We start from the raw sequence: 26,465 nt of genomic DNA on the forward strand, positions 1-26,465 counted from the left end.
GTCTGCTTTATCCTGCTTTGTGTTTCTCCACATTGTTGCTATCTAATGTAGTGTGTATTTTTCATTTGTTTGCCTACTGCCAGTCTCCGCTCTGACAGTGTAAAAGCTCCATGAGAGGAGGGACTTTTGTTGTTGTTTACTGGTTTCTGGCAAACCGTTCATAGAAAGTAGTAGGTATTCAGTAAACATTTACTGAATAAATGAATTAATAAGTAGATTAGTGACTAGTAACTTAGGCTTTGTCAGGTCACTCAAATGTTGATTCTTTAAAAGAATGAGTAATGCCCAAAAATTTTAGTAAAACTCTCTACAAAAGCCTTTTTGTTATTCTTTTTAGCAAATGGGTAACTATTAAAAAACAAAATACTGGAGAGAAAAAATGATAATGGACAAGTCTCTTAACAACACTGGAATGTGTGTTTATTTCGTAAGGACAAGTCGGAAAAAATAGTTTTAGCAACTATTTTGTTAAGTTAGAAAGACAAGTGTCTGCTAAGATTATCATCGATGGTAGTACTAATGATGCTAAACATTAATATTATTCCTTTAACTTCCTGTTGTAACCCAAAATTTCAAATTTAAGGATCCTTAGAGCCAGGCTTAGTGGCATAAAAACAAAAAACAGAAGGTGTGGTCACACAGAAAACATTTAATGGCACAGAAGTACCCTACCAAATAAGTTATGCTTGTCTATTGAAGACTTTCCAAGATTCAAACCTGCATTTGATACACCTTTCTCCCATACTGCTCCTAAATTCTGAGCCTTAGCTAAATTGGACTTAGCACTAGTTACTGATTACACCTTGTATGTACTTTTTCTTCCTTGTCTTTGCCCATTATGTACCCCCTCCTTCTTTTTAAATATTCTTTTTTTGCCTACTCTTATGTGTAGGTACATATCACATTCATACTGGATTATTCTGTAAGTCCTTAGAGAGTACAGAGGACAGGTTTTTAGTGTGTTCACAGAGTTGTACAGCCGTCACTGCAATCAATTTTAGAACGTTTCTTCTGACCTCAAATCTTATAGTGCAAATAAAGAGACGGGCCTGGAAAACAGGCAAAAGGACTAAGTTTTGTGATGACTGCTCACATTGTTAGCTCTAGATTAAATAATGTAATGCTGTCATTATTCCGTGGGGACTGCCACATTGGTGGTGGGGCTTTGATGGTCAGAGTTCTCCACGGACCTAAGGGAGGTAGGAAACACCTCAAATATCTTTTTCTTTTTTCCTACCAGTCTTTTCTTGTTTCTACCTTAATTGTACCTCTTCCTCCCAAAAAAGCAAGAAAATAGTTTCTTCCTTATCTTTATTGCTTTAGCACCTAATATGTATCTTCTTAATGTTATTTTTATTAGACTGTCAGTTCTCTGAAGTTAGGAACCATATTTTACACATTTTGTACAAAGCAAGTGTCTAGTAAGTTTATTTTTTTAAAAAACATAAGTGAATAAATGATTGAATAGAGTGAATTCCAAATCAATAAAGCAGTATCCTTTAATATTTTAACTGGTTGATAGGGTGAAAGGCCATATAAAACCCCTGCTTTTAGGCACACTCAGAAGGCCAGTGTTTTTGAGCTTTTATCCCTGATACTTAAAGGCAACTACTAGTTCAGCTTGAGGTAATGAAGAGGGAGCGTTAACAGCATTTGAAATTGATCCTTTACATACATGTGTAATTTTTGAAGTGGAAACCTGATTTCTATTAAAGTTATTGATTCTTTGTCATAATTTAAGTATTATGACTTTGATTTGGAATTTTTTCTATAAAAATATGTATTTTAATAAATTTACTGTAGGTTTTTAATACAGGGTTGACAATTTTATATAATGAAATACATATTCCCAGTATTCAAATATTGCATTTAATTTAACTGAACTTTGTTTTGGGCCCTTCCAGTTTTTATTCAGATATGTATTGCCTGTATTTCTAATGAAGCTCTGCCAGTTTATGGATGATTTTGTATTCTGATGTTTTTATTTAATGTTATATATGCTTTTTGTAAATTTTTATTATCATCAGTGGTTGTATTATATTTCATTGATATGAAATCAGTTATAATAGAGTGACTGCATTCTTATAAATGACTTTTTAAAAAATCATGCCTTGGATCAAAATTGTTTAGGAAATGTTTTATTTCTTTTAATGGAGTTAAGTGAAAGACAGATTCAAAGTAAAGATATTTCATAGGTAGTTTTTGAGATGTTTATTCCAAAATGGTAGTTATATTACAACTACAATACATTTTAATATTTGGCTATACACATGCAGAATCTCTACCCTACCAGGAAATGAAACTATTATTTGGGGAGTAGGTATCTTTATGTCACTCGCTCACTAAGGAGTACACACGTGGGTGGACATACAGAAATGCAGTTGTCTTATCTCTTGACCAAGTTTTAGCCTGACTAAATGGACAGATTGGAACTCTGGGCGAGACTGGATAATGATGTAACAGAAGGCCCTTCACTTTTGGGCAGGATTGTAGCCAAGTGTATAATCTATTCATTCATATGGCTGATATAATTAAATAATATGTTGGTTTTCTTACTGTTTCTCGTATTTTCAATTAAATACTATTCAGTATGCAAGAGCAGCATGTTGTGGAATTAAGATTCTAATTAATAATATTCTGAATAATAGATATTCTATCCAGTATTCTGAATGACATAAATGATTCAGATAATAGTTATGTGTTCTGGATTTGAGACAAGGTTGTTGCCTAACACTTTTTAGGCAAATAAATGTGATTTTATAAATCAGAAAATGAGAACTCAATAATAATTAGCACTTGAAATATCATATAGCTTCTTTAAAAAATATTTCTCTTAAAACTGCATTTGTATGCACAGTGTGGATGTACTTAACATCACACAACTGTACACTTAAACATGGTTAAAATGGTAAATTGAATGAAAAAAGTGAAAAAAATTAAGAGGAAAATAAATAGAAAAAAGAAGTGTCAGTCAAATGTCTGAAGTTTTTCAAATCTAACAATTAATGGAATTAAAGGAAATAAGTGAAAAATTTAAACTGTTTTAAATAAGATTTGTAAAATCAGGTTTTTTTTTCCTTTGGTTTCTATATGAGACTGTTTTTTTGGAAAGGACTTAACTTTTCCAAGAAAATCTAAAGCATCTTTTAGATGCAAATTCATAATGGCTTTTTGGAATTTGTTTTTTTTTTTTTTTTAAAGATTTTTATTGGGGATTTAGGGGATGGGAACAGCGCTCAGGAATTGGGGGAAGGGGAACAGACAAGTTGCTGTCGTTTTGTTCTTCAGTCTAGTTGTGGAGGACATTGCTTCACTGGCTCAAGTTGGTACCATCATTGCGCTCTTCCCGGGCGAGGCAGATCAGTCGCCGGCTTCTGGACGGCCGCTCACGCTGGCTGCTGGCTACACACAGTAGCCCATGGCAACCCACTGCCACAGGGGCTGCAGCCTGTGCTGTTGCCGGCGACTCATGGCAGCCCAGCTCCAGGTTGAGCTGTTGTTCAGCATCTTAGCTGTGGAGGGCAGTGTCACTGGTCCTCATATGTGGGATCCGAACCGGGGCCCTCTGGCGTCCCAAGCCAGCTCTTAACCAGCGTGCCACTCGGCCGGCCCCTTTTTGGAATTTTTTACTTAACTTCCTGTCAAGCTTAAAAATGAGAACTTAATAAGGAAAACCATACTGCTTAATGATATTATTTTTCATTTTTTAAATGCTAAAATTTAAGCTAATATGTATTGTTATTATTACTCCATAAAATACATGCATATCATAAAAACTTTCTTTGCTCCAATTCCTATAATAATCAAGTTATTTTTTAAAGGCTTCTCTGTTAAAACAAAGGAGCGGTTATTAAGCCACCAGAGGGCACTCCATGAATATGTTTCAATATTTTGGCTCTGCTTTTAAAAAACACAGTCATTTCTTTTAGTATGGATGTTTTATGTTACCATGTTTTTCTCTTCCATGTAGAAATAGTGTTCTGAAAATACCTGTGTGAGCTCAGAGGAACAGTTTAGTATTTTTATTTTACAAATATTTGAGTATCTCATATGTAAGGTGATATGGAACATAAAAAGATAAATATGACTTATGCCTTCATGTAACTTACCTAAGAGTATGTAGGTGTTTTATTTAAACAGCCTCTTCTTGGTCCATGTTATTGTGTAATCTGTTTAAAAGCTGGTCATTTATAATAAGATGCTGTATTACTAGCATTAATATTTTTAAATTGTTTGGTGTAGTGCTTCACAAATTTTGAGACTGGTGCCTGACCTGCTACATAAGAGTTAACCTGTGGAACTTGTCAAAATGAAGAATGCAGGGCTCCAGATCCAGAAATTATGAGTCAGCCACTCTTGGGGATATGTATTTTTTAAAAACAGCTTTATTGAGATATAATTCACATACAATACAATCCATCCATTTAAAGTTTGGAGTTAAATGGTTTCTAGTGTTTTCACAGAGTTATGTAACCATTACCACAATCAGTTTTAGAACATTTCATCACCCCCCACCCCCCATCCTTTTCCCTTTAGTATTCGCTCCCCATTCTTCCCTCACCCCCACACTCCTAGGGAACCACGAATCAACTTCTGTCTCTAGATAGATTTGCTTTTTCTGGACATTTTATATGATTGGAATGATACAATATGTGGTCTTTTGTGACTGGCCTCTTTTACTTAGCATAATGTTTACAAGGTTGTAGCATGTATCAGTATTTCATTCCATTTTTTCGCAAAATAATAATACTTTTTATGGAAGGAATATATATTTTTACAAAGCCCCTGGGTAACATTCCCCACTAGTTTCCATTCTATATACATGGAACATACTTTGAAATGTTAACTGTGTGTGTGTGACACTATGAAAAGCATTATCAACAATTGTATTTTTTTGTTGTTGTATTTAAGTAATAGTGCCCCCAGAGCTCTCTTTTAACTATTTAAAACTGGGGGTTTCTATCTATTAGTGGCGGCAAAATTATTTTAGTGGGTGAAGAGCAGGGACTTTTTTAAAAGTAATTGAATGAAAAGTGACAGAATCTACTACACATAGTAAAGGTATTTAATTAAACTTAGGGAACATGTGATATGTGTGTATCTTTACTGGGACTGGATGTGAAATATAATACATTCCTTACTGTGGGTTACATTTAGGAAAAGCTTGAAAGCTGTTCTTGAAGTATATCAATGTTATGAATGTAGAAAACAAATGTAGATACCAATGTAGATTACAAATCCTTATCTAATTTGTAGTTTTACTTTTTGACCAGGCCCATCATACTCCATTGAAGAAAGTGAATCCTGGAGAAGAAAGGAGGAAAATGTTTGAGGTATAAAGACATCTGTCTGCTTATTTTAAAGCTTTGCAAAAATAATTATAAGAAAAGAATCAAAATCTACAAAACCTTCAAACCTTTCCTCCTTATTTCTTTCAAACAAATACTTTAACTTTTTTTTTTTTTTAACCTTCCTGGGCATACCTCTACCATTGGTGTACTAACTTTCCTAATGAAACTCGAAAAAATAGAAATTTTTATTGATAAAAATGTTCTTTTTTTATTTAAGGAAGCAGCAGGAAAGAGATGGTCGGAGTATTTTGAAAAAGAAAAGAAACAAAAAGATTATGTAGTTTTTGCTTTTGTTTTTTCTTCATTTGCCAAGCTGTAGAGGAATAGTTTCAAGAGTTCTAAGAAGTTTGTCTTTAAAATTGTTACAGATTAGCTTAATGAAGGCTGAACAGATGAAAAGGCAAGAAAAAGAAAGGGTAAGAGGATAATCCATTTTTCCATGGCACATTCCACGCTCTCCCTGCACACATACTTTTTTTTTAAAGGAAGACACTGATTTCTATTTCATTACTAAATGTATGTCATGTATTTAAATTAAATACTTGAAACAGTGTTTTGTTTGTTTGTGTCTTTTCCCCAAAAGTTGGAGAGAATAAATAGGGCCAGGGAGCAAGGATGGAGGAACGTGCTAAGTGCTGGTGGAAGTGGTGAAGTAAAGGTAGGCATTTGATACCAATATAGTTAACACTGCTGCCATTTTTTCTCTATTTTCACCTTGCTCTTTAAAATCTATACAGTTGGCTTTTGTGTGTGTCTGTGTTTGTGTGTGTGTGTGTGTGTGTGTATATATGTGTACATTTACTTTTTACCTAGAGTTCTCCAGGATTTATTATGAATTCTTAGTTTTCCTGTATGTATTTGATACATAGCTTGAATAGATAACTAATATGTGACGCTGTTAAAAATACTTTAAACGTTTGATGTGAATGCCGTGACACACCATTCCCGCCGGAGGAATCTATTTAAAATCAAATACAGTTTGTCACTCCTCTGCCTTAAATCCTTCTGTAGTTTCATGTAGCCTTAAAAGATGAAGTTTTCAGGAGACTCGTATTAACCTGGCCCCTACCAATCTCTCCAAGCTCATCTCCCTCCATTCCCTCCCACCCACTGTGTGCTCTAGTCATGCTGAACTAAAGACCATACTTGTAGTTTCCTTACTGTGTGTATTATTTACACTTGTGTTTCTCTTTATTTCATAGTACCCTTCCCTCCCTCCTCACTCTCACTTCCGTCTCCAGCCTTAAATAACCAAACACCTAACCAACCATTAATTGGTTAACCAATTATCTAGCTATCCATTTACCTAGATATGGTAATGCAAACATTAGTTTGGATCCAGACTATATAACCTTAGGCAAATTACTTAACTTTTCTGAGCCTTAACTTCTTCATTAAAAATAGGAAGGAAGGAAAGAAACAAGGATGGAGGGAAGGAAGGGAAGAAGAAAGACAGAGTTCAAAAACAGTGCCTGGAGCTTGGTTAGCAAGGTCTCATATGTTAACTTCCAGTTCCTTTCTTTGTTCTGTCAGTCTTTATCATGCATTTCCTCTTTTGCTATTGTAGCATCCTTTACATACCTGTGGTAGGCTGAATTCTAAGGTGATCCCCCAAATTCCTGATCCCTGGTGTGCGCACATTGTATTATCCCCTCCCGTTGAGTGTTGGTAGAACCTGTGAGTATGGCAGTATAGCAGCTCCTTGATTAGATTATGTTATGTTGCAAATGGTGCTAGGTAGTTACTCCTTTGATTATGTTAACATTTTATAAGACTCCCTCATGGCAGACTGAAAGGGGGAAAGAAAGTCAGAGATACGCTTCTGCTGGCCTGGAAAAAGCAAACTTTCCCATGGTGAGGAAGTACACATGGCCTTTAGGAGTTGATAGTGGTCCCTGGCCAACAACTAGCAAGAAAATGGTGACCTTAGCCATTACAGCCACAAAGAAATGAATTCCGCCAAAAACCAGGAACTTGAAAGAGGATGTGTGCTTCCAAGGAGAATTGCAGCCCTGGCTGACACCTTGATTTCTGCCTGGTGAGATCCTGAGCAGGGTACCCACCTAATCGTTCCCAGACTCCTCAGCCAGGGAAACTGTGAGCATTATAATAAATGGGTAGTGTCTTAAGCAAAGTTTGTGGTTGTTACACAGCAATAAAAATGAACACACTATTATTTTGCTATTATAATTTTAATTTGTATCATCGAATCAACTGCTAGTCAACATGTCTTAATACTGTGAATTCCCCTGACCCATGCTCATTAAACCTGGTTTTTAGGTGCCCGCTGGATATTTGTCAAGTTGAATTGATTGCCAGTCTTACTTGTTTCTTCTCTCCAAATAGTATGATTTGAATAAAAGTTTGCTTCACCTGCTTTATTTAGGCATATATGTTCTCCTGGCTCTCTTGATTTGTTTTATCAGTCTCTTGAGATGCACAAGTTTTTTTGTATCACATATCAGTAATTCAGTAAGAATCACTTTTTCTAATTCTGTACTAATATAGACTTGTACAGTTTTTAGTAATTGTGCTTTCTTATTTTTGTACAGTACTGCCTGCTTTACTGTGAAGTAGAACTTGTTACCTCTTGAATAATAAAAAATGACTGAGACAGAATTTGGCCCATTCTAAAATAACTAACCTCATATCTTACCTGATTGAAAGTAAAAGCTTACCAATCAAAGTGTAGGCCCTCAGATCTTGTCATGCGTTTTATATCAAGTCCATGATTAGTGTTGAGAATTTGATTATTTTTATTCTCCCTTTGCATGTATCCTCTTCTGTGCAATAAAATCTTTTTTTCCTATGATTTTGAAAGCTGTTTTAATCAAGTCCAGTTTTATCAATCTTGTTTGATAACAGTTTTTCAACAGTGTTAGATAATATGTACTTAACAGATTTCTGCTTCACTTTATAAATTCTATAATGCTTTCATTGAGCATTAATAAAACAATTTATTTTCCATGACTTAAATGTAGTTCTGTGCTAGTTTCTGTACTTACTTCCTATGGGGTTTGAAATATTTAACTTGTTAGGCTGTTTGATTTTCGTACAGTTGAGAAGGACCTGGAGGCTCAGTATAATGTAAATTAAGGAGATCCTGAAAATAAGGATGAAAAAAGACTACTAAACATTAAGGGAAGTATTTCAAAATTAATACCATTATATTATACCTCTAAATAAGAAGACATTATTCACAGTATAAATAACGAACTGTCTTTGATTATTTAGTATCCACAAAATCTGGGAACTCTTTGCTTTATCCATTTTTTATGTATCTCTTATGATTGTGTTTTTCTAAAAACTATGAAATATTCCACATATGTAGTTTGATCCTGTGGTGATCATAATTTGTAAGAGGCGTATCTGTTGTTTGAAAATATATCAGGGTACTCTTCAGTAATAAAAAGGGATAGGCTGTTAATACATACAATGACCTGGAACAATCAAAACATACGGAGTGAAAGAAGCCAGACACAAGAGTACATATTGTATGATTCCATTTATGTGAAATAGAAATGACAAATCTAATCTATTTGACAGAGCAGATCAGTAATTGCTGGAGTGAAGGGGCATTAGCTGCAGAGGAGCCCGAGGGAACTTTCCGGGGTGATGGATGTGCTTTTGATTGTGATAGTGGATACACGAATGTATATATTTGTCAAAATTCATCAAACTATGTTTATGATTGGTGAATAAGGTGATTTTTAAAAGATCATATTGCTTCAGTGTTCTAGTATACTGTTTTTAACATTATTTTGAATATAGGAATCTTCAGAGATGTTTATATAGTTTTGTTTTTGTTAAAGATAAAACATTAGAACACTCAAATTCAAGTTAATATGATATTAACACCAGACTAAACCCAAAGAGTACAGACTCATAGGAGACATGACTACCTTTTATCAGAGTTCTGATTCTGATTCTTGCCTTGAGATGAGCATTTTGAAGATGTAAGGACCGCCTTGATGGAATTTTCTGCTCAACGATCTTACCTATTTCTAGCAACTTCCATTTCTTGCTCTTCAAACATCTTTAATCAGTTTATCTGTATTTATCTTGAGCTGATTGTTTTTTAAGTCATGCTTTCTTATAATATCGTATGCAACTTACTGTGTCAAGTCGTTAGCAAAAATTTAATCTCATTGCGTACACTGAACTTTCTTTTATTTGATTATAATATTTTTCTTTGTATGTTTTCTTAGCCATACTTCTTCCTTAAGAGGTTATCACTTGGAAGCTCTTTTTTTTTTTTTTTTACTGTCAGTATTCTGCTTCTGTTGTCATCACTTCACAAAAAAAACAAGTTTTCTAAATGCTACCACTCAACGTTAGTTATATCAGTTTGTCTTATTTTCATTGCCTTGACCTCTGCATTTGAGATCATTGATTTCCTCATTTCAGTGAAATTCTTCCACCAGGACTTATGGAACATTATACACTTACTTCTTTTTAACTTTTACCCTTTTCTGACATCTCTAATTTCTAACTGAGTTTTCTATGCACTTGAGTCCTTATGTCTTTGCTCTTATCCTTCGTCATTCCCGCAGAGAATCCTCAACTCCCTTCAGCATTTGCTTTTTCGGTCATTGCTTTTTTTTACTTCTAGTCTTCTTGGCTTGGTGTCAGGGCAACCAACGATCCTTCTAATTAGTTCTTCTACCTTATTCTCTCACTTGTTCCTGCTAATCATGCATAATTTGACTTACTGACCTTTTTAAAAACTATGTTGGTATGTTATTCCTACTAGAAAGTTTATAAATGCTTTCTTTTGTTGTTTATTATATGAACTCAAGCACCCAGGCTTGATAGCATTTATCTACACCAACCTTTTATGACCAAGCTTAATGCTCCCTTCCCATGATATCTGTCTTCTTCCCCCTACTGGCAACACTCAGATATATACGTGTGTTGCTTATTTTTGCTATAATACTCTGGCTCATATTTAATCATTTAATCTTTGTTTTTTTATATTGCTTTTAAGGCTGGGTTGAGCTGTTTTTCTCCAGTACTAGCTAGCTATTTATTTATCTATCTATTTATTTATTTATTTACATAATTTTTAAGAATTTTTACTTCTGACACTTTTTTTCTATTTTGTGAATTAACTCAGTACTCACTACTTCAGAGTGTACCTATTACCCTTCATTTGCCACAGGCATGAAATGTTTTTCTAGTTTTGTGCTGTGTTTGCCAGCCTGTTTGTAAACTGCTTAAGGATGGATATGATGTTTTGCTTCTTGTATTTACAACCTACAGTATGTTTCAGTGATGTTTGTTTATATCTTCATTGCTTATTGAATTGAAAGGTTTGGGGTATATTAAATACTGTATGCAGATGTTTTTATTAAATGTAATTTTGAGTGTTACAAAAGCAAGCTGTGCTATACATATTTAAGCTTAATAGAATGGGATCACCTAAAATGTATACTAGAAACTTGTTTCAAAACCTGTTAAAACCAGATTTCTCCATAATTACATGAATTTACTGACATTTTATATTTTTGTTTGTTACATAAAATTATGCTTTATTGTAACAGTATACTACTTTTTGATTGTTAATGGGTATAATATAGTAGGAAGACATTTTGCTTTAGGCTATATGTTTATTAATATGTTCATAATAAATAATTGCTATTTAAAAGTCAAGTGTTGAAATTTTTTCTTTTGAGGCTAGCGTAAGCCTTTTAGGCATTATGAGATTAAACATGTGAGAGCTCTTTGTTTAATTCCTAGGCTACCTTTTTTGGCAGTGGAGGGGCTGTGCTTCCATCATCTTATTATTCTCGAGGACAATATGAACATTATCATGCTATTTTTGATCAAATGCAACGACAAAGAGAAGATAATGAAGCTAAGTGGAAAGGAGCAATACATGGCCAAAGGCTACCAGAAAGGTATGGCTATATTCTGCAGTAGCTGCTTATGCTTTGCTTCAGAGAAAGTAATAGAAGTCGTTGTGCATATTTATCTACAGGGGAATTTCACCTGGAGTACATCTGGGATTTCCTAAGGGGGCTGCAGGTCATCACCATTTCCAGGATGCTGATTTTACTAGAAAAACTTTGAAAAGATTGAGGGTCGTGTCTAAACCAGCCAGTGCTCACAGGTTGGACTGTGGTGTTCAGTAAATTCATCGTTGTGTGTAATTTTGTCTTATGTCATGTCTAGCTTAGTAGTGTTTATACTTTGTGGATGTTTTCTCCATTCCATAGAACATTTTTTGCCTTCTGGATGACATAGTTTTCTTAGGTGCTGATTTGGCTCTTAATTACATGTAGCAAACATGTGGCTCTTTAATTCAGTCTAATTTTTATAGCTTATTTATATGTTATAGGCTGAATGTACCATTTAAAGGAACATGTGATAACTTTGAGCTAACATGTGATTATAATAACTTCATCCACTTGCTTTAAGTAAATCAGAATATACTTAAATGGAATCATACTTTATACAAAACTACAAAGCATGCTTTTTTTTTTTATTTTCCTTATCACTTAGAACTCTGCTTTTCTGTTGTTTTGGCTTGTTTTCTCTTCACATTCTTCTCTAATTTATGGTTCTCTCTGATGTTGTTCATCTGTTTTTCTATTGAATTAATTTAATATGGTAGCCATCAGTAGTTTTAATTTACATAGTTCCTTTTTTCTTAAGCATATATATGTGCTTTCTTAGACATTCCCATTTCTCTGAAACATTTTGGTTATCAGAATATCATTTTGTAAAAATTTAGCTACATTGCCTTTTACTTGTTATTTTAAGGAGAATGTTTTTGAGTATAATAAAAATCTTTATGATCCCATCCCCCTCAATTATAAAAGGTATTTGAGCAGAGGTCAACAATTGACTTGACTATAAATTAGCATTATGAATTATGTACCATAGCCTGAAGTGTTAAGCTAATTGTAGATTCTCTCCATTTTTGAGAAAAGAAGGTTATACAGGCACACATATGGATATTTTTTCTGACATGGCAAAGCAAATTTTATGTGTGGCTTTTATCCTCTGGCATTATTGATCTTTGTAGTATATAATTGGTTTGGCTTTGTTTTGTTTTATTTGAATCAAATCTAAAATGTGTATAGTATGAAGAAAATAGGGAAAATTATGCTATGCTTCTTCACACTGTTCATCTTCCAGAATGTTTCTTGGTTCTTCACAGTTAGAATGACAAATAATGGACTACTTTGGGCTATTTGCATCAGTCTCCAATTATAACCTTGAAATGTTTGCATATATGCAACTTGAGTTTCAATTTGTCTTAAATGGCTGTGTATCTCAGTTACCTTTTCCATTATACCAACCTTCCATTCAGTCTTTGAAAATCAGATGTAGTGTTGCTATTTTAATTTTCAGTCTTTAAACCATTTGTAGTCTTGAGATCATTTATCATTTTATTTGTATCAATTTTGGCGGGCTTAGCAGTGCTCAGACATATAGTATACATTTTCTTATGTTACACTGAAGTTATAGTTCTTATTGTTATTGATGATAGATATTATTTATTGACACTTATCATATACCAAATTGTATGCATCACAGGACTCTTTGGATTAGATGTTATTTTTAAAATACAGATGAAGAAATTAGGACTTACAGAGATTTAGAACCTGTGCATGGTCAGGCAGCTGGTAAATGGTAGAGCTGAGATTAAACTAAGACCATCTTACTGTAGAGTTCAGCTCCTTAAATACTCTGTTATGAAGAGTTCTTGGCTTCTTGAGATACTAGTAGTGAACAGGCCAAGAAGTTATTGATTTAGTTGGTTATAAAATTTTAAAGTATTGGGTACTTTAAGAATTAAATATACCAAGTACTGAATGAACTTTCGTATACAATTGATCCTTGAACAACGCGAGTTTAAACTGCGTGGGTCCAGTTATATGTGGATTTTTATTTCAATAAATGGACAGTTGTCCTTCTCTATCCCCAGGTTTTGCATCTGTGGATTCAACCAACCTCCTATCAAAAACAATATTTCCAGTCTGTAGTTGGGAATCCACAAATGCAGAGGACTGACTGTATGCATTGTTTCATGCCACTTGGTATAGGGGACTTGAGTATCCAGGGATTTGGGTGTTCTTGGGGAGGGAGAGGTCTGGTGGTCCTGGAACCAGTCTCTCATGGATACCAAGTGACGACTATAATTTGTATGTCATTGTTGTTCCTGGTTTGGTCAGTTCTTTTCCCTGATTCTACCTGAATCAGCAAACTAATCTGTAGTCATCTAAGACTTTCAAATTCTTTCTCATATTTTGGATCACTCATATTTGCCTATTCCTTATTTATGGTATTAATTATTTTTCCTCTTCTTATCAGCAGCTCTGGCCAGTTCAACATTTTTTATATACATGTCTTAACACATCTCTTTAATTAGCCTTTTTTTTAAGACTTCTTTTTTTTTTTTAGAACAGTTTTAGGTTCATAGCAGGGAGAAGGTATAGGCAGTGGTTCTCAGCCTTCCTAATGCCGTGACCCCTTAATACATACAGTTCCTCATGTTGTGGTGACCCCCAACCATAAAATTATTTTCATTGCTACTCTATAACTATAATTTTGCTACTGTTATGAATCGTAATGTAAATATATTTTTGTTTTCTGATGGTCTTAGGTGACCCCTGTGAAAGGGGTTGCGACCCACAGGTTGAGAACCACTGGTATAGAGGGAAAGGTACAGAGATTTCCCATATATTATCCCTATTCGCACACATACAGTCTTCCCCGTTACCCCCGCCAGAGTGGTACATTTGTTAAAACTGGTGAACTTACATTCAATTAGCATTTTTCTATTAGAACCTCAGCCATGTAAGACCATTTTATAAAACTATTGAATGCCTCTTAACCATTTGTGTTTTATAGTGCTTTTACTTTTCCAAGTGTTTTCCTCGATTCCATTCCATCAGAGAGAGATCATGCCACTTAAACAGATGAGGAAGCTTAATGAATAACTTCTCTATATGCTTTTTCATCCCATTAACTCTATACCACCCCAACTCTTCTGTCTTAACCATATTGACTCGCTTTTCATTTCTCAGGTTATTTCTGCTACCTAGATATCTGCCTATTTTTATGTTGTTTTCACCTCTTAAAATTATATACAGTCATCCTTCAAAAATTTTGAATTTCCCTTATCAGTAAAGGATTTGAGCCATGGATATCAGGTACTTTACCCAGATGTTGCCACTTATTCATGCACTTGTAATAACCAAATAACTTATTCCTTTTTCTTCTCTTGTCAAAATGAAAAGAGGCGTTTGTCTCAGAATAATTATTTCTTTTTACCCATTTTAATGTCTCTGTATTTTACTTTGCAAATTCTTAATTTCTTACTATCTATTTGTGGCTTAATAGGGTTTATATTACCTTGCATTTATTATTAATATAGATTAATGTTTTGCTGAATTTAAGTGGTATAATTTTGGAACTCAAAAGATATATTCTATTTTATTTGTATAAAATAGAGTACACACATATGAATTTTTAATGTTTAATGAAGATAATGGACTCTTATGAAATAAATTTACTATTTCCTCTTATTCCCATGAGCCTAGCACAAATATATAGTTTGTACCCACAGGTTAGCCCAGTTTTACTACTTTAGAGTGGAATAGGAGTATGAGTGTGGGTTTTTCTTTTTGGGATATATGAAGTAGTAAACAGAAATCATGAGAAAAATAAAGACAGTGTATAGGTTTTTAAACATAAGGAGTCAGAGAATCAATTAAATTAATTTTTTGTTGAGGTGTATTACTCTGATTGACTGTAGTATGTTGAACCAACTTTGCATTCCCAGAACTCTGTTTTATACATGTTTATATATTCAGACAAGCATATATTGGCAAATAGTTGACATTCAATAGGTATTTGTTTAATAAATGAGAGGAAAAAGAAACAGTGCTAAGCAAAAACTGCTGCAAGTTTTAAGTTTGTGATTGATAGCAGTCAGTTATGTAAACCTGCTTATTTAAGCCAGCTTAAGTTAAAGGCTATTTAGTGAAGCAACACTTACAAATCATATAAATAGAGCAGGTAGTATTATATATACATAAATGGTGTGAAAAATCTGTAAATCTATGCTGTTATACATATGACCAGGTTTTTAGTAAATAATTCTGTGCAACTGTTGTATTAACATATCAGTTGGAGGTTCAGGCTGACAGACATTGAATATAGTATCTTAGGATGGGAAATCAAGCACATTTGACTTCTATAAAGGTTTGAGAAGGAAGAGAGATCAGCAATTTTATATAATTATAGGTGGTGGTGTAAGCTTCCAGGACTTCCTAAAAGAGCCTTTCCAGTACACATACAGTTTTAGATGACATGTCTTAGCACCATACCTTCTGAAAGTTTGTCTGCCCTTTTCAGGCCCAGCCTTATAAAAATGGGGCTATAGCAGACCAGGATAGAGCCTTGCCTGGGTATATGAAGGACGTAAATTGCATCCAGACCAGTTGTACCTTATTAATCTCAGAGTTATACAGTGTATAATATGGCTGTTTGAGGATAGCACATGTGCACTACAGAGTATAGAGCTATTTTTCATTCATTATTCTTGATCTACTCAAACTACAGTGGCTTGGGTGGAAAGTATTTCTAAATTTGGTGATGTGAAAGTAAAGATTAAGATTTAGCTTCCTAGACATATCTGACAGTCATAATAAAAGACTCTTAACCAGCTATCGGGATTATCTAGAAAATTCCAGTGATGGAAATTTTACAAAAATATCTTTTAAGTACCGCATAAGATAAAGGTAAATGAACCTTAGGCCACAATTATTCATAGTTTTGTGGTGAAACAGATTTTCAATTTTTACAGCTTAATTTAATTTCTAAAATATTTTTATGTTTCGGTTAGTGGTTACCAAAACATATAAAAGAAATTATCATTTTGGACATAAAAACCAGATGTGGTTAAACCTACTGGAAGACAGAAAAGGCATTATTTCATGCATTTTTCAGAGCATAACTTAGTTATGGTCCTAAAGAAAGGCTGTAGGAAGTTTGTGTGCCTTAGTAGCCCAAATCATACACCATAACTTGCTAATTTTTGTTCCTCACCTTCAAAATTAACTGCAGTTGATACTGTGCTATGAGTTCTGTGATTACTAGGGCTGGGTTATATTTATTTTTGTGTCTTCTATACTTAGCATGGTAATAGGCACAGTAATATTAGATGTTCCATAAATGTTTGTTATTGATATTTTTTTATTTTTAGTCTAGATGCATCATGTTTGCATTCTTTCATAATTGTGAGAGAAAGAAACAGAAATATAATTGGAAAAGATTAAAACAAATAACTGTGCTGTTTTCCCCTATTTTATTTTTTAATAGTTTTGATAGTCTAAGGAATTCAGACATTGCTTTTTACTGTAGTTTTGAAACTTTACACAAACTTTTGATTCGTTTTGTTCATTTTTGAAATTTCTACTATACTGCTTTAATTTTACTTCAGTACTGATTACAGAAGGATCTTTATATATTTTTTTATACAGAGTTCTGAAATAAGCTTAACTCCTTGGAAACTATTGAAATTCTTCTGTAATTAAGTATAGTCTGAAATAATTTTATGCATCTGTAAGTAGAATAGATTAAATAAATATAAGAGTAAGTTTTTGTTAAGATTTGGAGTAGTCAATTTTACTTCTATTTAAAATAGTAAAGAGTTTGATTTAGGTAGTAGGTACTAATATATATGTACCGTATTTGCCGGCGTATAAGACGACTGGGCGTATAAGACGACCCCCTAACATTTCCACTCAAAATACAGAGTTTGTTATATGGGCAGTCTATCTGAAGTGTACCTGGCGTATAAGACGACCCCCCACTTGGAGGCATATTTTTCAGGGCCAAAAAATCGTCTTATACGCCGGCAAATACGGTAGGCATTTATTACAGAGGAAGTTTTTATTTCTTATCAGCCTTTCTTCATTCGGCAACAAAGACAATATTTAGAATAAGTATAATTTTTAACTTTCTGGATATTTAATGTTCAGAATTTCTGACTTTGCTCTTTGTCCACATTACTCAGGCAAAAGGGGCAGGCAGCTGTGGAAAGAGCTAAACAAGTGGAAGAGTTTCTACAGCGAAAACAGGAAGCAAGGCAGAATAAAGCTCGAGCCGAAGGACATATGGTATGATTTTATTTGTTGAGGTTTTTAAACATACTAATATTGAAAGTAAAGGTCTGGAATAAGGTAGGTATAAATGAAAAGAACTGTAATCTTCTACAAACATTTACTCTAAACAATTAAAGAGTATAAAGTTGTGATATATCTTAACCCTTCTTCTACTATATCTTTTATACCAGGAGTAAAATTTTATTGTTGGTTTGGTTAATTGGGAGTAAGTTCATAGCTGTATCTTTCCTTTAAAAAGAGTTGAAGTAGATCTAGCAACCCAGATATTTATATTGAGTAAATAAGTTCTTACATTGCTTGTTATTTTTTTCCCCATATACCTTTGGTTTTAAATACTTTAAAGGAGCAGAGAATTTTAAAAAATCTGAGAAATAATCATTTGGATAAATATATGTGTAATTACTCATATACTCAAAAGCAAATTAGAAACAAAAGTATATTAAAGCCTCTATGCCAGTTAACTAAATTAGGTCATGTAGCCAAGAAAATATTAACAGTTTTTAGATAATCATTTCAGTAAAAACTCTTAATAGTTTTGACTTGTAGAGAGGCGCGCAAATGCCTTTTGACCTTTTGTCTACAAAACATCTGATAATTGTTTCTAATCAGCTCAGCAATCCATAAAGCATCATACCATTATAAGGTAATATATTTTGATTAGATACACCTATACAAGTTTATAAATGGTATCTTTGTTGATTAATGTGATTATTCCAATTTAGGATATTTTTGCTTTGAAATAATGTCATAGAAAGATAGCTATATTTTTTAATGGTTACCGTTTATATTTTTAACACACATCAGTTTATGCTTTTGTAATATCTGTAGTTAATCTGCGTTTGTATCCTCCCTGTAGATAGTAGAAGAGAACCTCCAGCATCTTCCCTTGACCCATTCATCCCATGTTAATAGCGTCTAAAATTTTAGTTACAGATTTTAATTTAAAATATTTTAAAACAATTATTAGAATTACCAAGATTTAAAGATTTCTTTCCTCAGCATTGTTCATTATTCTCTCAGTTTATTTTTCTTCATGCTGGAGAATATCTTGTGGTAATCCTTTTGGAGAGAAACTTTCTAAGATTTGTTGGGAAACGTCTTTATTTTGTCATTATTAAATGATAATTTGTAGTGGTAGTCTGCTGTGATTTTGCTTTGCATTTGTATGTCTGAAAAAGTTTCTTGCCTTTTTTGAAAAAAAATTTTGCTGGATGTAGTATTGTAGATGGAAAGTTTTTGGTTTTGTTCCCCCGGTAACAAACTTTAAAAATATCACTCCACCTATCTCCTGACATGTCTCCTGTCCTTCTTATCACTTTTCTCTATATGTATTGTGTTTTTTTCTGTGATGGCTTTTAACATTCTCTCTTTATCATTGGAAGTGATTTACTTACTCTGTAGCTTAGTAGCCTTCTTCATATTTATTTTGTTGGGGTTCATTGAGCTTCTTGGATCTGTGGGTTTATAATTTTTATCAAATTCGGAAAAATTTCAGTCATTATTTTTTTAAAAATGTTCTCTGTTCTCCCTTTCCTTCTAGGATGCTCAGTATGCATATATTAGACCAGGAGATGCTCTCAACAGCTGACTGATGTTCTGTTCATTTGTTTTCAGTCTTTTTTCTATGTTTCATTTTGGATAGCTTCTTTTACCACATTGTGGACTGGTGACACAGATTTGCGTCTATATATTTAAATGCCCCATCCTCAATGTGTTACTATATCTTCAAGTGCAATAAGTTTTTTTCTTCCACTGTGTATAATCTGTTAATCCCATTCAGATATTATATGTTTTTCATCTCAGATACTGTATTTTTATCTCTTAAAGTTTATTTGGGTCATTTTTATACTTTTCATGTCTCTCTTTATAATATGCTTTTCTCTACATACTTGAATATATGGAATATAATTATAATAGCTGTTTTAATGACCTTGTGTACTAATTCTCTTATCGTTGTCATTTATTTATTTATTTATTTTTAAATTTTTTTTAGCTGAACCATCCTGCCACCTTTTGGCAGCTCAGCGGCAGCTCAGCTTGGCTCAGGCATCGAATCGCTGTTGCTCAAAGCTCGCACTTTTGAGCGAGCTCTTAACCAACTGAGCCACCCGGCCAGCCCCAATTATCGTTGTCATTTCTGAGTCTACGTTTGTTGATTGATTTTTTTTCCTCATTTGGGTCATCTTATCCTGCTGCTTTATGTACCTGGTAATTTGTGATGGGATACCAGACATTGTGTATATTAGATTCTTTTGTGTGCTCGTGTGTGTATTTAAATATGTTAGTATTTTATTCCTGTATGTAGTTAAGTTCCTTAAAACAGTTTGAGCCTTTCAAGGCTTGCTGGTAAGCTTTGCTAGGCAAGTCCACAGCAGCCTTCAGTCTAGAACTTATTTGGCCCATTGTCGAAGCAGCACTCTTGAGAACCCAATGCCCTGTTGATGCGGAGGCCTTTCCACTCTGGCTGTTGTAAGAATGACATAGTCCCAGCCCTAAGTGGGCCTGAGGTATTGTTGACATTATGCTAATTATCACTCAGCAGGAGACTGAGAGGAAACTCTCTATAGATCTCCAGTACTCCTGTCTGTGCAGCTCTCTCTTCTTTGGTACTCTAAATTTTACTGATCTTCAGCTTCCCAAGCTCTTACTACTGTTTCCTTAACTCAGGGATACTGCTAAGCCCTGTTTAGGGACCTATGCTTGGAAACTTGCCAGGCAATAGGTTGGGCAGTTATTGGGGTTACCTCACTTGTTACCTTCTCTCAAGGATCTCTGTCCTGTGCTTCCTGTTGTCCAATCTTTGATAAAGCAATGTTTTGTATATTTTCTCCAGACATTTAGTTCTTCAAGGTGGGAGAGTAGATCTGGTCCCTGTTACTCCATCATGGATGCAGTTAAGTCTTGAATGGTGATTTGGCTGGAGAAAGAAATCTAAGTTTGAAAATCTTTTCCATACCCCTTTGAAGATACTGCCTTTTTACCTTCTCCCTTTCGTTGTTGCTAATAGTGTCACTCTGCCATCTTGCAGTCAGAAATTAGTGTTTTCGTTTTGTTGTGTTATCACTCAGAAAAATATGCTTTAGAGATCAGTGCATTTTGACAGTGATTTTTTATGACTTTCCAAGATTCATTTTATTAAACTATGTAGAATTTCTTTATTCCCTAGATGACTAAATGTATACACAAAACTTTGCCTTAGAAAGAAAGATATGGCTAACAGTGAAGAATTTCTGTTTTTCAGTGTATTTGGGTATCTGCATCTACTTGTTCACTAATTTAACAACAAGGCAGTTTTTTAAATACTTTGGTGGCAGTAGGTTAATTAATTAAAGGTCACCTAATTAAAGCTTAATCAGACGGTTTGTCGCTAGAGTGATTTATAATTTAATGCTGAATGTATACACTAATAATATGAGGCAGTGAATAGAAATGAGGGCTAAGGTTAACTGTGGAAAGTGTAAGAGACCTCACGGATTTTAAGTTCTAAATTGTAACTTTTTATGATGAGGTACAGGTGCTATTTAAAATTTGCCTTCATTAATTTTCCATTGCTGTGTAACAAGCTACCATAAACATAGTGGTTTAAAGCAACACAAATGTATTGCCCACAGTTTCATGGGTCAAGAATTGGGCATGTTTTAATTGGGTCCTCTCTTCATGAAGCTGAAATCTCATAAAGCTGAAATCAAGGTGTCCATTTCCAGAGGCTCAGCTAGGGCAAGATCTTCTTCAGTGTTCCCTCAGGGTGCTGGTAGGATTCACTTCCTTGCCACTGTAGGACTGAGCTCTCCATTGTCTAGCTTTTGACCAGGGAACACTCTCAATTCCGAGAGACCACTCTCAGGCCTTTGCCACATGGCTCCCTTCATATCAGCAATAAAGAATTCCCGTGCATCAAACCCCTCTCATGTTTCCAACTCCTGATTGCCACTTCTACAAGAAGCAAGAGAAAACCCTGCTTTTAAAGGGTTCATGAAATGGTTTGATCAGGCTAACTGGATAATCTCTCTTTTTTAACATCAGTCATCCCATGTAACCAAACCTAATTATGGGGGTAAAATCCACCGTATATACAGTCATGGGGATTATGTAGGATTTGTAAACCTGGTGGAGTGGGGTGGGATGGCAAGAAACCTTGGGGGTCTTCACAAGATTCCGCCTACCCCATTCCTCTCCCATAATTCCTGAGGTTATATCTGGGTACAGTAGGCGAGGTAGGTGAAGGAGCTACTTTTAAGTGTTGTCTGTAGCAACATGCTTGACAGTAGAACATACCCAGGTCTCCAAACAAGAGCTTTTCTTAAAAATTGATTTTATTAAGATATAATGTAATACAATCAAATTCATCAGTGTTGAGTGTATATCATGATGGGTATTGACAAATGTATGTAGTCATTTAACCACTACCACAATCATAGTATATAGCACTATTCCATCATCTCATAAAAGTTTCCTAATATCTTCTCTTATAGGATTCTTGTCTTTTTCTCAGTCTTTAAATGCTGATATCCTCTGGGGTTCTGTTCTTGGTTGTTTTCTCACTCTAAGTAATATCCGAGGGTGATCTTACATATTATTCTATCAGGGACTGGTGACTTCAAATCTATTTCAGTTACTCAATGCTACTCTCCTAACTTGTGTCTAGCTGCCTTTTGGACATATTTGTGCCAGGTGTTGCATCGGCTCCTCATTTTCGTAAAAATTTATTTTTAAAATTATTGTACAGTAAGATTAACTTTATTTTTATATTCCAGTTCTTTGTATTTTAACACATACAAATCCATGTAACCACTGCCACAATCAGGATACAAAACAATTCTGTCACCTCCAAAACTCTTTTGTGTTCTCTCTCAGTATAGTCATGCTCTTCCCCCGACCCATGATACCCTGGCAACCACTGTATTCGCCATTGCTATAGTTTTCTCTTTCCAAGAATGTCTTATGTTGTATGTATGTGTACATTTACATAATGGTATGTAACCTTTTGCAGTTGGCTTCTTTCATTCACCTTAATGATATTCAATCAAGAGTTGTTGCAAGTATCAGTAGCTTTTTTTGTTGGTGAGTAGTAATCTATTACTTCAAATCACAGAGACTGAATCTGTCAAAATCCTAACAAGAATATGTCAACAAATATGGAAAACAAAACAGTGGCCTACAGACTGGAAATGTTCAGTATACATCCCAATTTTTGAGAGAGAAGATGTCAAAGGAGGCAATCACTACAGGACCATTGCTCTGATTTCCCATGCAAATAAAGTGATGCTCAAGGTGATGCAGCAGAGATTTCCACCTTATATGGAGCAAGAAATACCAGATATTCAAACAGGATTTGGAAAAAGAAGGGGCACTCAAGGTCTAATTGCAGACGCTCGTTGCATACTGGAGTGCTCCAGAGAATTTCAGAAGAAGGTTAGTCTGTGTTTTATAGAGTACAGTAAAGCCTTTGACTGCATGGGCTCTGAAAAGCTATCAGCTGCTCTGAAAGAAGTGGGCGTCCATCAGCACTTGATTGTCCTGATACATAACCTGTACTTTGAACAGGAAACCACCGTCAGGATAGAATGTAGAGAGACAGAATGGTTTCCTATAGACAAAGGTGATATACAAGGGTGCATTTTATCTCCCTGTTTGTTGAATCTGTATGTAGAACAGATATGATAAACTAGGCTAGATTCAGAGGAAGGAGGAATAAAAATTGGAAGAAATATCAATGACTTAAGATCTTCAGGTGACACTATCTTACTGGAAGAAAGCAGTAGTGATTTCAAATGACTTCTGATGAAAGTGAAAGAAGAAAGTGCCAGAGCAGGACTGCATTTGAACATTAAGGAGACAATAATCATGACTACAGAAGAAATACACAACACAACTTTAACATAGACAGTAGTGTCTGTTTAAGTACTTTGTCCATTTTAATTGTGTTTATTGTTTAACTTTGAGAGTTCTTTATATTCTGGATACAAGTCTTATTGGATAAGTGATTTGCCAATTTTTTTTTTTTTTTAGGTTTTTAGCTTGGATTATCATTCTTCTAATATTTTTAACATCCAGTGAAGTCTAATTAGTCAGTATTTTTTTCTTTATGGATTATGCTTTTGGTGTCATGTCTAAGAACTTTTTGCCTATTCAACAGTCACAAAGATTTTCTTCTATTTTTTCTTTAAAACACTTTGTATTTTTATTTTTTACCTTTAAATCTATGATCCATGAAAAAATATTTTAAGGTAAAATACACATAATATAAAATGTACTGTCTTAATATTTATAATATACAATTTAAGTGGCATTAGTAATTTTCAGTGTTATCTTCTTTTTGCTTGATTTTTGTTTATTTTGCTCTTTTCTAAGTCTTATTTAGGATCAAAGCTTAGATAGTTGAGACCTTTCTTTTTTTCTAATATTGGTACTACATTCTTTAAGTTTCCTTGCTTTTTAGTTGCATTTCACAAATTTTGCTGTGTTGTGTTTTCATTTTCATTCAGTTCAAAATGTGTTCTCATTTCCTTCAAAACATCCCCTTGGACCCACAGATTACTTAGAAGTGTGTTGTTTAATTTCCAAGTGTTTGGACATTTTCCTATTATTTTCTGTTATTGTTTTCTAGTTTTATTTTAGTATGGTTATAGAACATACTTTGTAGAAGTTCATTCAGTCCTTTTACATTTGTTAGGTTTTGTATTTTGATCAAAGATATGATCTATCTTCATGAATGTTCCACATGCACTTGAAAAGAATGTGTATTTGGCTCTCATTGGATGGAGTATTATATAAGTTTCAGTTATATCCAGTTAGTTGATGGTGTTTTTCAGTACTTCATGATCCTTGCTGAAATTCTGTCTACATTCTATTTGATACTGAAATAGGAGTGTCAAAGTCAGCAAATATAATGGTGAATTTGTCTGTTTTTCCTTTCAGTTGTCAATTTTTCTTTCTCTTTTTTTTAAGAGCATACATTTAGGATTTTGGCTGTTTTGGTGAATTGACCTTTCTTATCAAAATTTAATCTCTTTTTATTTCTTCTATTAGGTTGTCAGAAAAGTCATGATGCATTTTTGCAACGATAAACAGAAAACATATGTCATCACTTTTCCAACAACCCAGTGTTTTCTTTTACAATGTAACAAATTACCACAACTTAGTGGCTTTTAATAACACACATTTATTGTCTCATAGTTTCTCTGGGTTGGAAGTCTGGGCACAGCTTAGCTAGGTCCTCTGCTTAGGGTTCTTAACTTGGCTGCAGTCAAGGTCAGTTGAACTACATTCTTATCTGAAGGCCCAATTGGGGAAGGATTTACTTACAATCTGATTCATGTTGGTGAGACATTTCCTTTCCTTGTGGCTCAGTGAATGACGGCCCCAGCTACTTGCTGGCTGTTGGCTGGAGGTCTCCCTCAATTCTAGAGACCACCTAAAGTTCCTTGCTACATGGACTTCACAGACATGTCAGCTTACTTCGCTGAGCAAAGGTAGTCTGTGGAGAAAGTGTGCTAGCAACACAGAATGCTATATAATGTCACATTTATAGGAGTGACATCCTATTATCTTTGCCATATTCTGTTGATTAGAAGCATGATACACACAGGTGCTCCTCACACTCAGGAGGGGATTACACAAGGGTGTAAATCTTAGGAGGCGAGGATCATGGAGGCCACCTTACAGTCTCAGTGTTACATCCTTGTTAATATTTTTTTTCTCAAGTCTACTTTCTTTTATATTACATAACCATTCCAGCTTTCTTTTGATTAGTGTTTTCATGGTATATCATTCCATCCTTTTACATTTAATCTACCTGTAATGATTAAATTTTTTGTAGTGAATCTATGTTGGTTTGTGTGGATTTTTTTAAATCCTTTCTAATAATTACTGTCTTTTAGTGGTTTAATGTAATTACTTTGTGTTATTACATTAAATGTAATTATTGAAATGTTTATATTTAGGTATAACATTTTATTGTTTTCTGTTTGTTCCCTCTGTTTCTGTTTCTTTCCATTTTCTTGCTGACATTAGGTTATTTGAACACTTTTTATTCAGTTTCATTTAATCTGTTGTGATTTTGGCTACATCTTTTTTTCATATATATTTTTAGTGATTGCTAAAGGGATTAAAAATATACTTTTCACAATAAACAATATTTTACTACTTCAATTGGAATGTAACAATCTTTCCACTATATAGGTCACTATACTCTTTTTTCCTTTGTATCCTTCATGCTATGTATTGTCTTATATATTACATTTATATACAATGTAACTAAATCCCCATTAGGCCATGTTATAATTTTTGCTTATAACTTCAAACATATTTAAGAATTCAAGGGGACAGGAAAACTGTTACATTTACCATTCCTAGTGTTCCAAGTTTTCTTCTTATATTACTTTCCTCTGTCTGAAGAATTTCTGTTATTTTAGATCAGGTCTGCTGTCTGTAAATCCTCTTAGTTTTATTTCACTTTGATTTCTAAATAATATTTTCACTGGATATAGTAGTATTATGGGTTTTCAGTTAAGTTCTTTTATCATTTAAAAAAATTTTACTTCCCTGCTTTCTGTTTTCCATAGTATTTGATTATATAACTATTGACATATTTTTCTTATAGGTAATGTTTTATTTTTCTCTGAATGCGTCAAGATTTTTTCTTTGTCTTAAGTTTTCAGCAGTGTGATTAAGTTGTCTCTGGGCAAGGATTTTTTTAGGTTTATTCTGTTGGTAGTTTGTTAAGTTTCTTCAACCTGTAGGTTTTTGCCTTAGGCCATTTTTGAGCCATTATTTCTTCAAATATTTTTTTCAGCAATGCACTCTTTCTCTTCTCTGGTTGTCTGATAACATGAATGTTAGACCTTTTGGTCTTGTTCCACAGGTTCTTGAATCTTCGTTCAATTTTTTTTTTTAATTTCTTTTCTCTCTCTTATCCAGATTGGATAATTTCTGTTGTTCTGTTTTCTGGGTCCCTTTCTCCATTTATCCT

General features: G+C 34.0%; 1 protein-coding gene across 1 annotated transcript in view; it reads left to right on the top strand.

Moving 5' to 3' along the window:
* The window catches only part of NEK1 (NIMA related kinase 1), a 143,336-nt gene that overhangs the window by 42,313 nt on the left and 74,558 nt on the right, over window positions 1-26,465 (top strand). Inside the window, exons 13-18 of the mRNA XM_019665497.1 lie at window positions 5,274-5,333; window positions 5,720-5,767; window positions 5,935-6,009; window positions 11,091-11,251; window positions 11,332-11,463; window positions 17,386-17,488. Of these exons, the coding sequence (XP_019521042.1) occupies window positions 5,274-5,333; window positions 5,720-5,767; window positions 5,935-6,009; window positions 11,091-11,251; window positions 11,332-11,463; window positions 17,386-17,488 (579 nt within the window). The remainder of the gene's footprint in view (window positions 1-5,273; window positions 5,334-5,719; window positions 5,768-5,934; window positions 6,010-11,090; window positions 11,252-11,331; window positions 11,464-17,385; window positions 17,489-26,465) is intronic.

The sequence above is a fragment of the Hipposideros armiger genome, unplaced genomic scaffold (genome assembly GCF_001890085.2).
Source record: "Hipposideros armiger isolate ML-2016 unplaced genomic scaffold, ASM189008v1 scaffold_444, whole genome shotgun sequence".
Lineage (NCBI taxonomy): Eukaryota > Metazoa > Chordata > Mammalia > Chiroptera > Hipposideridae > Hipposideros > Hipposideros armiger.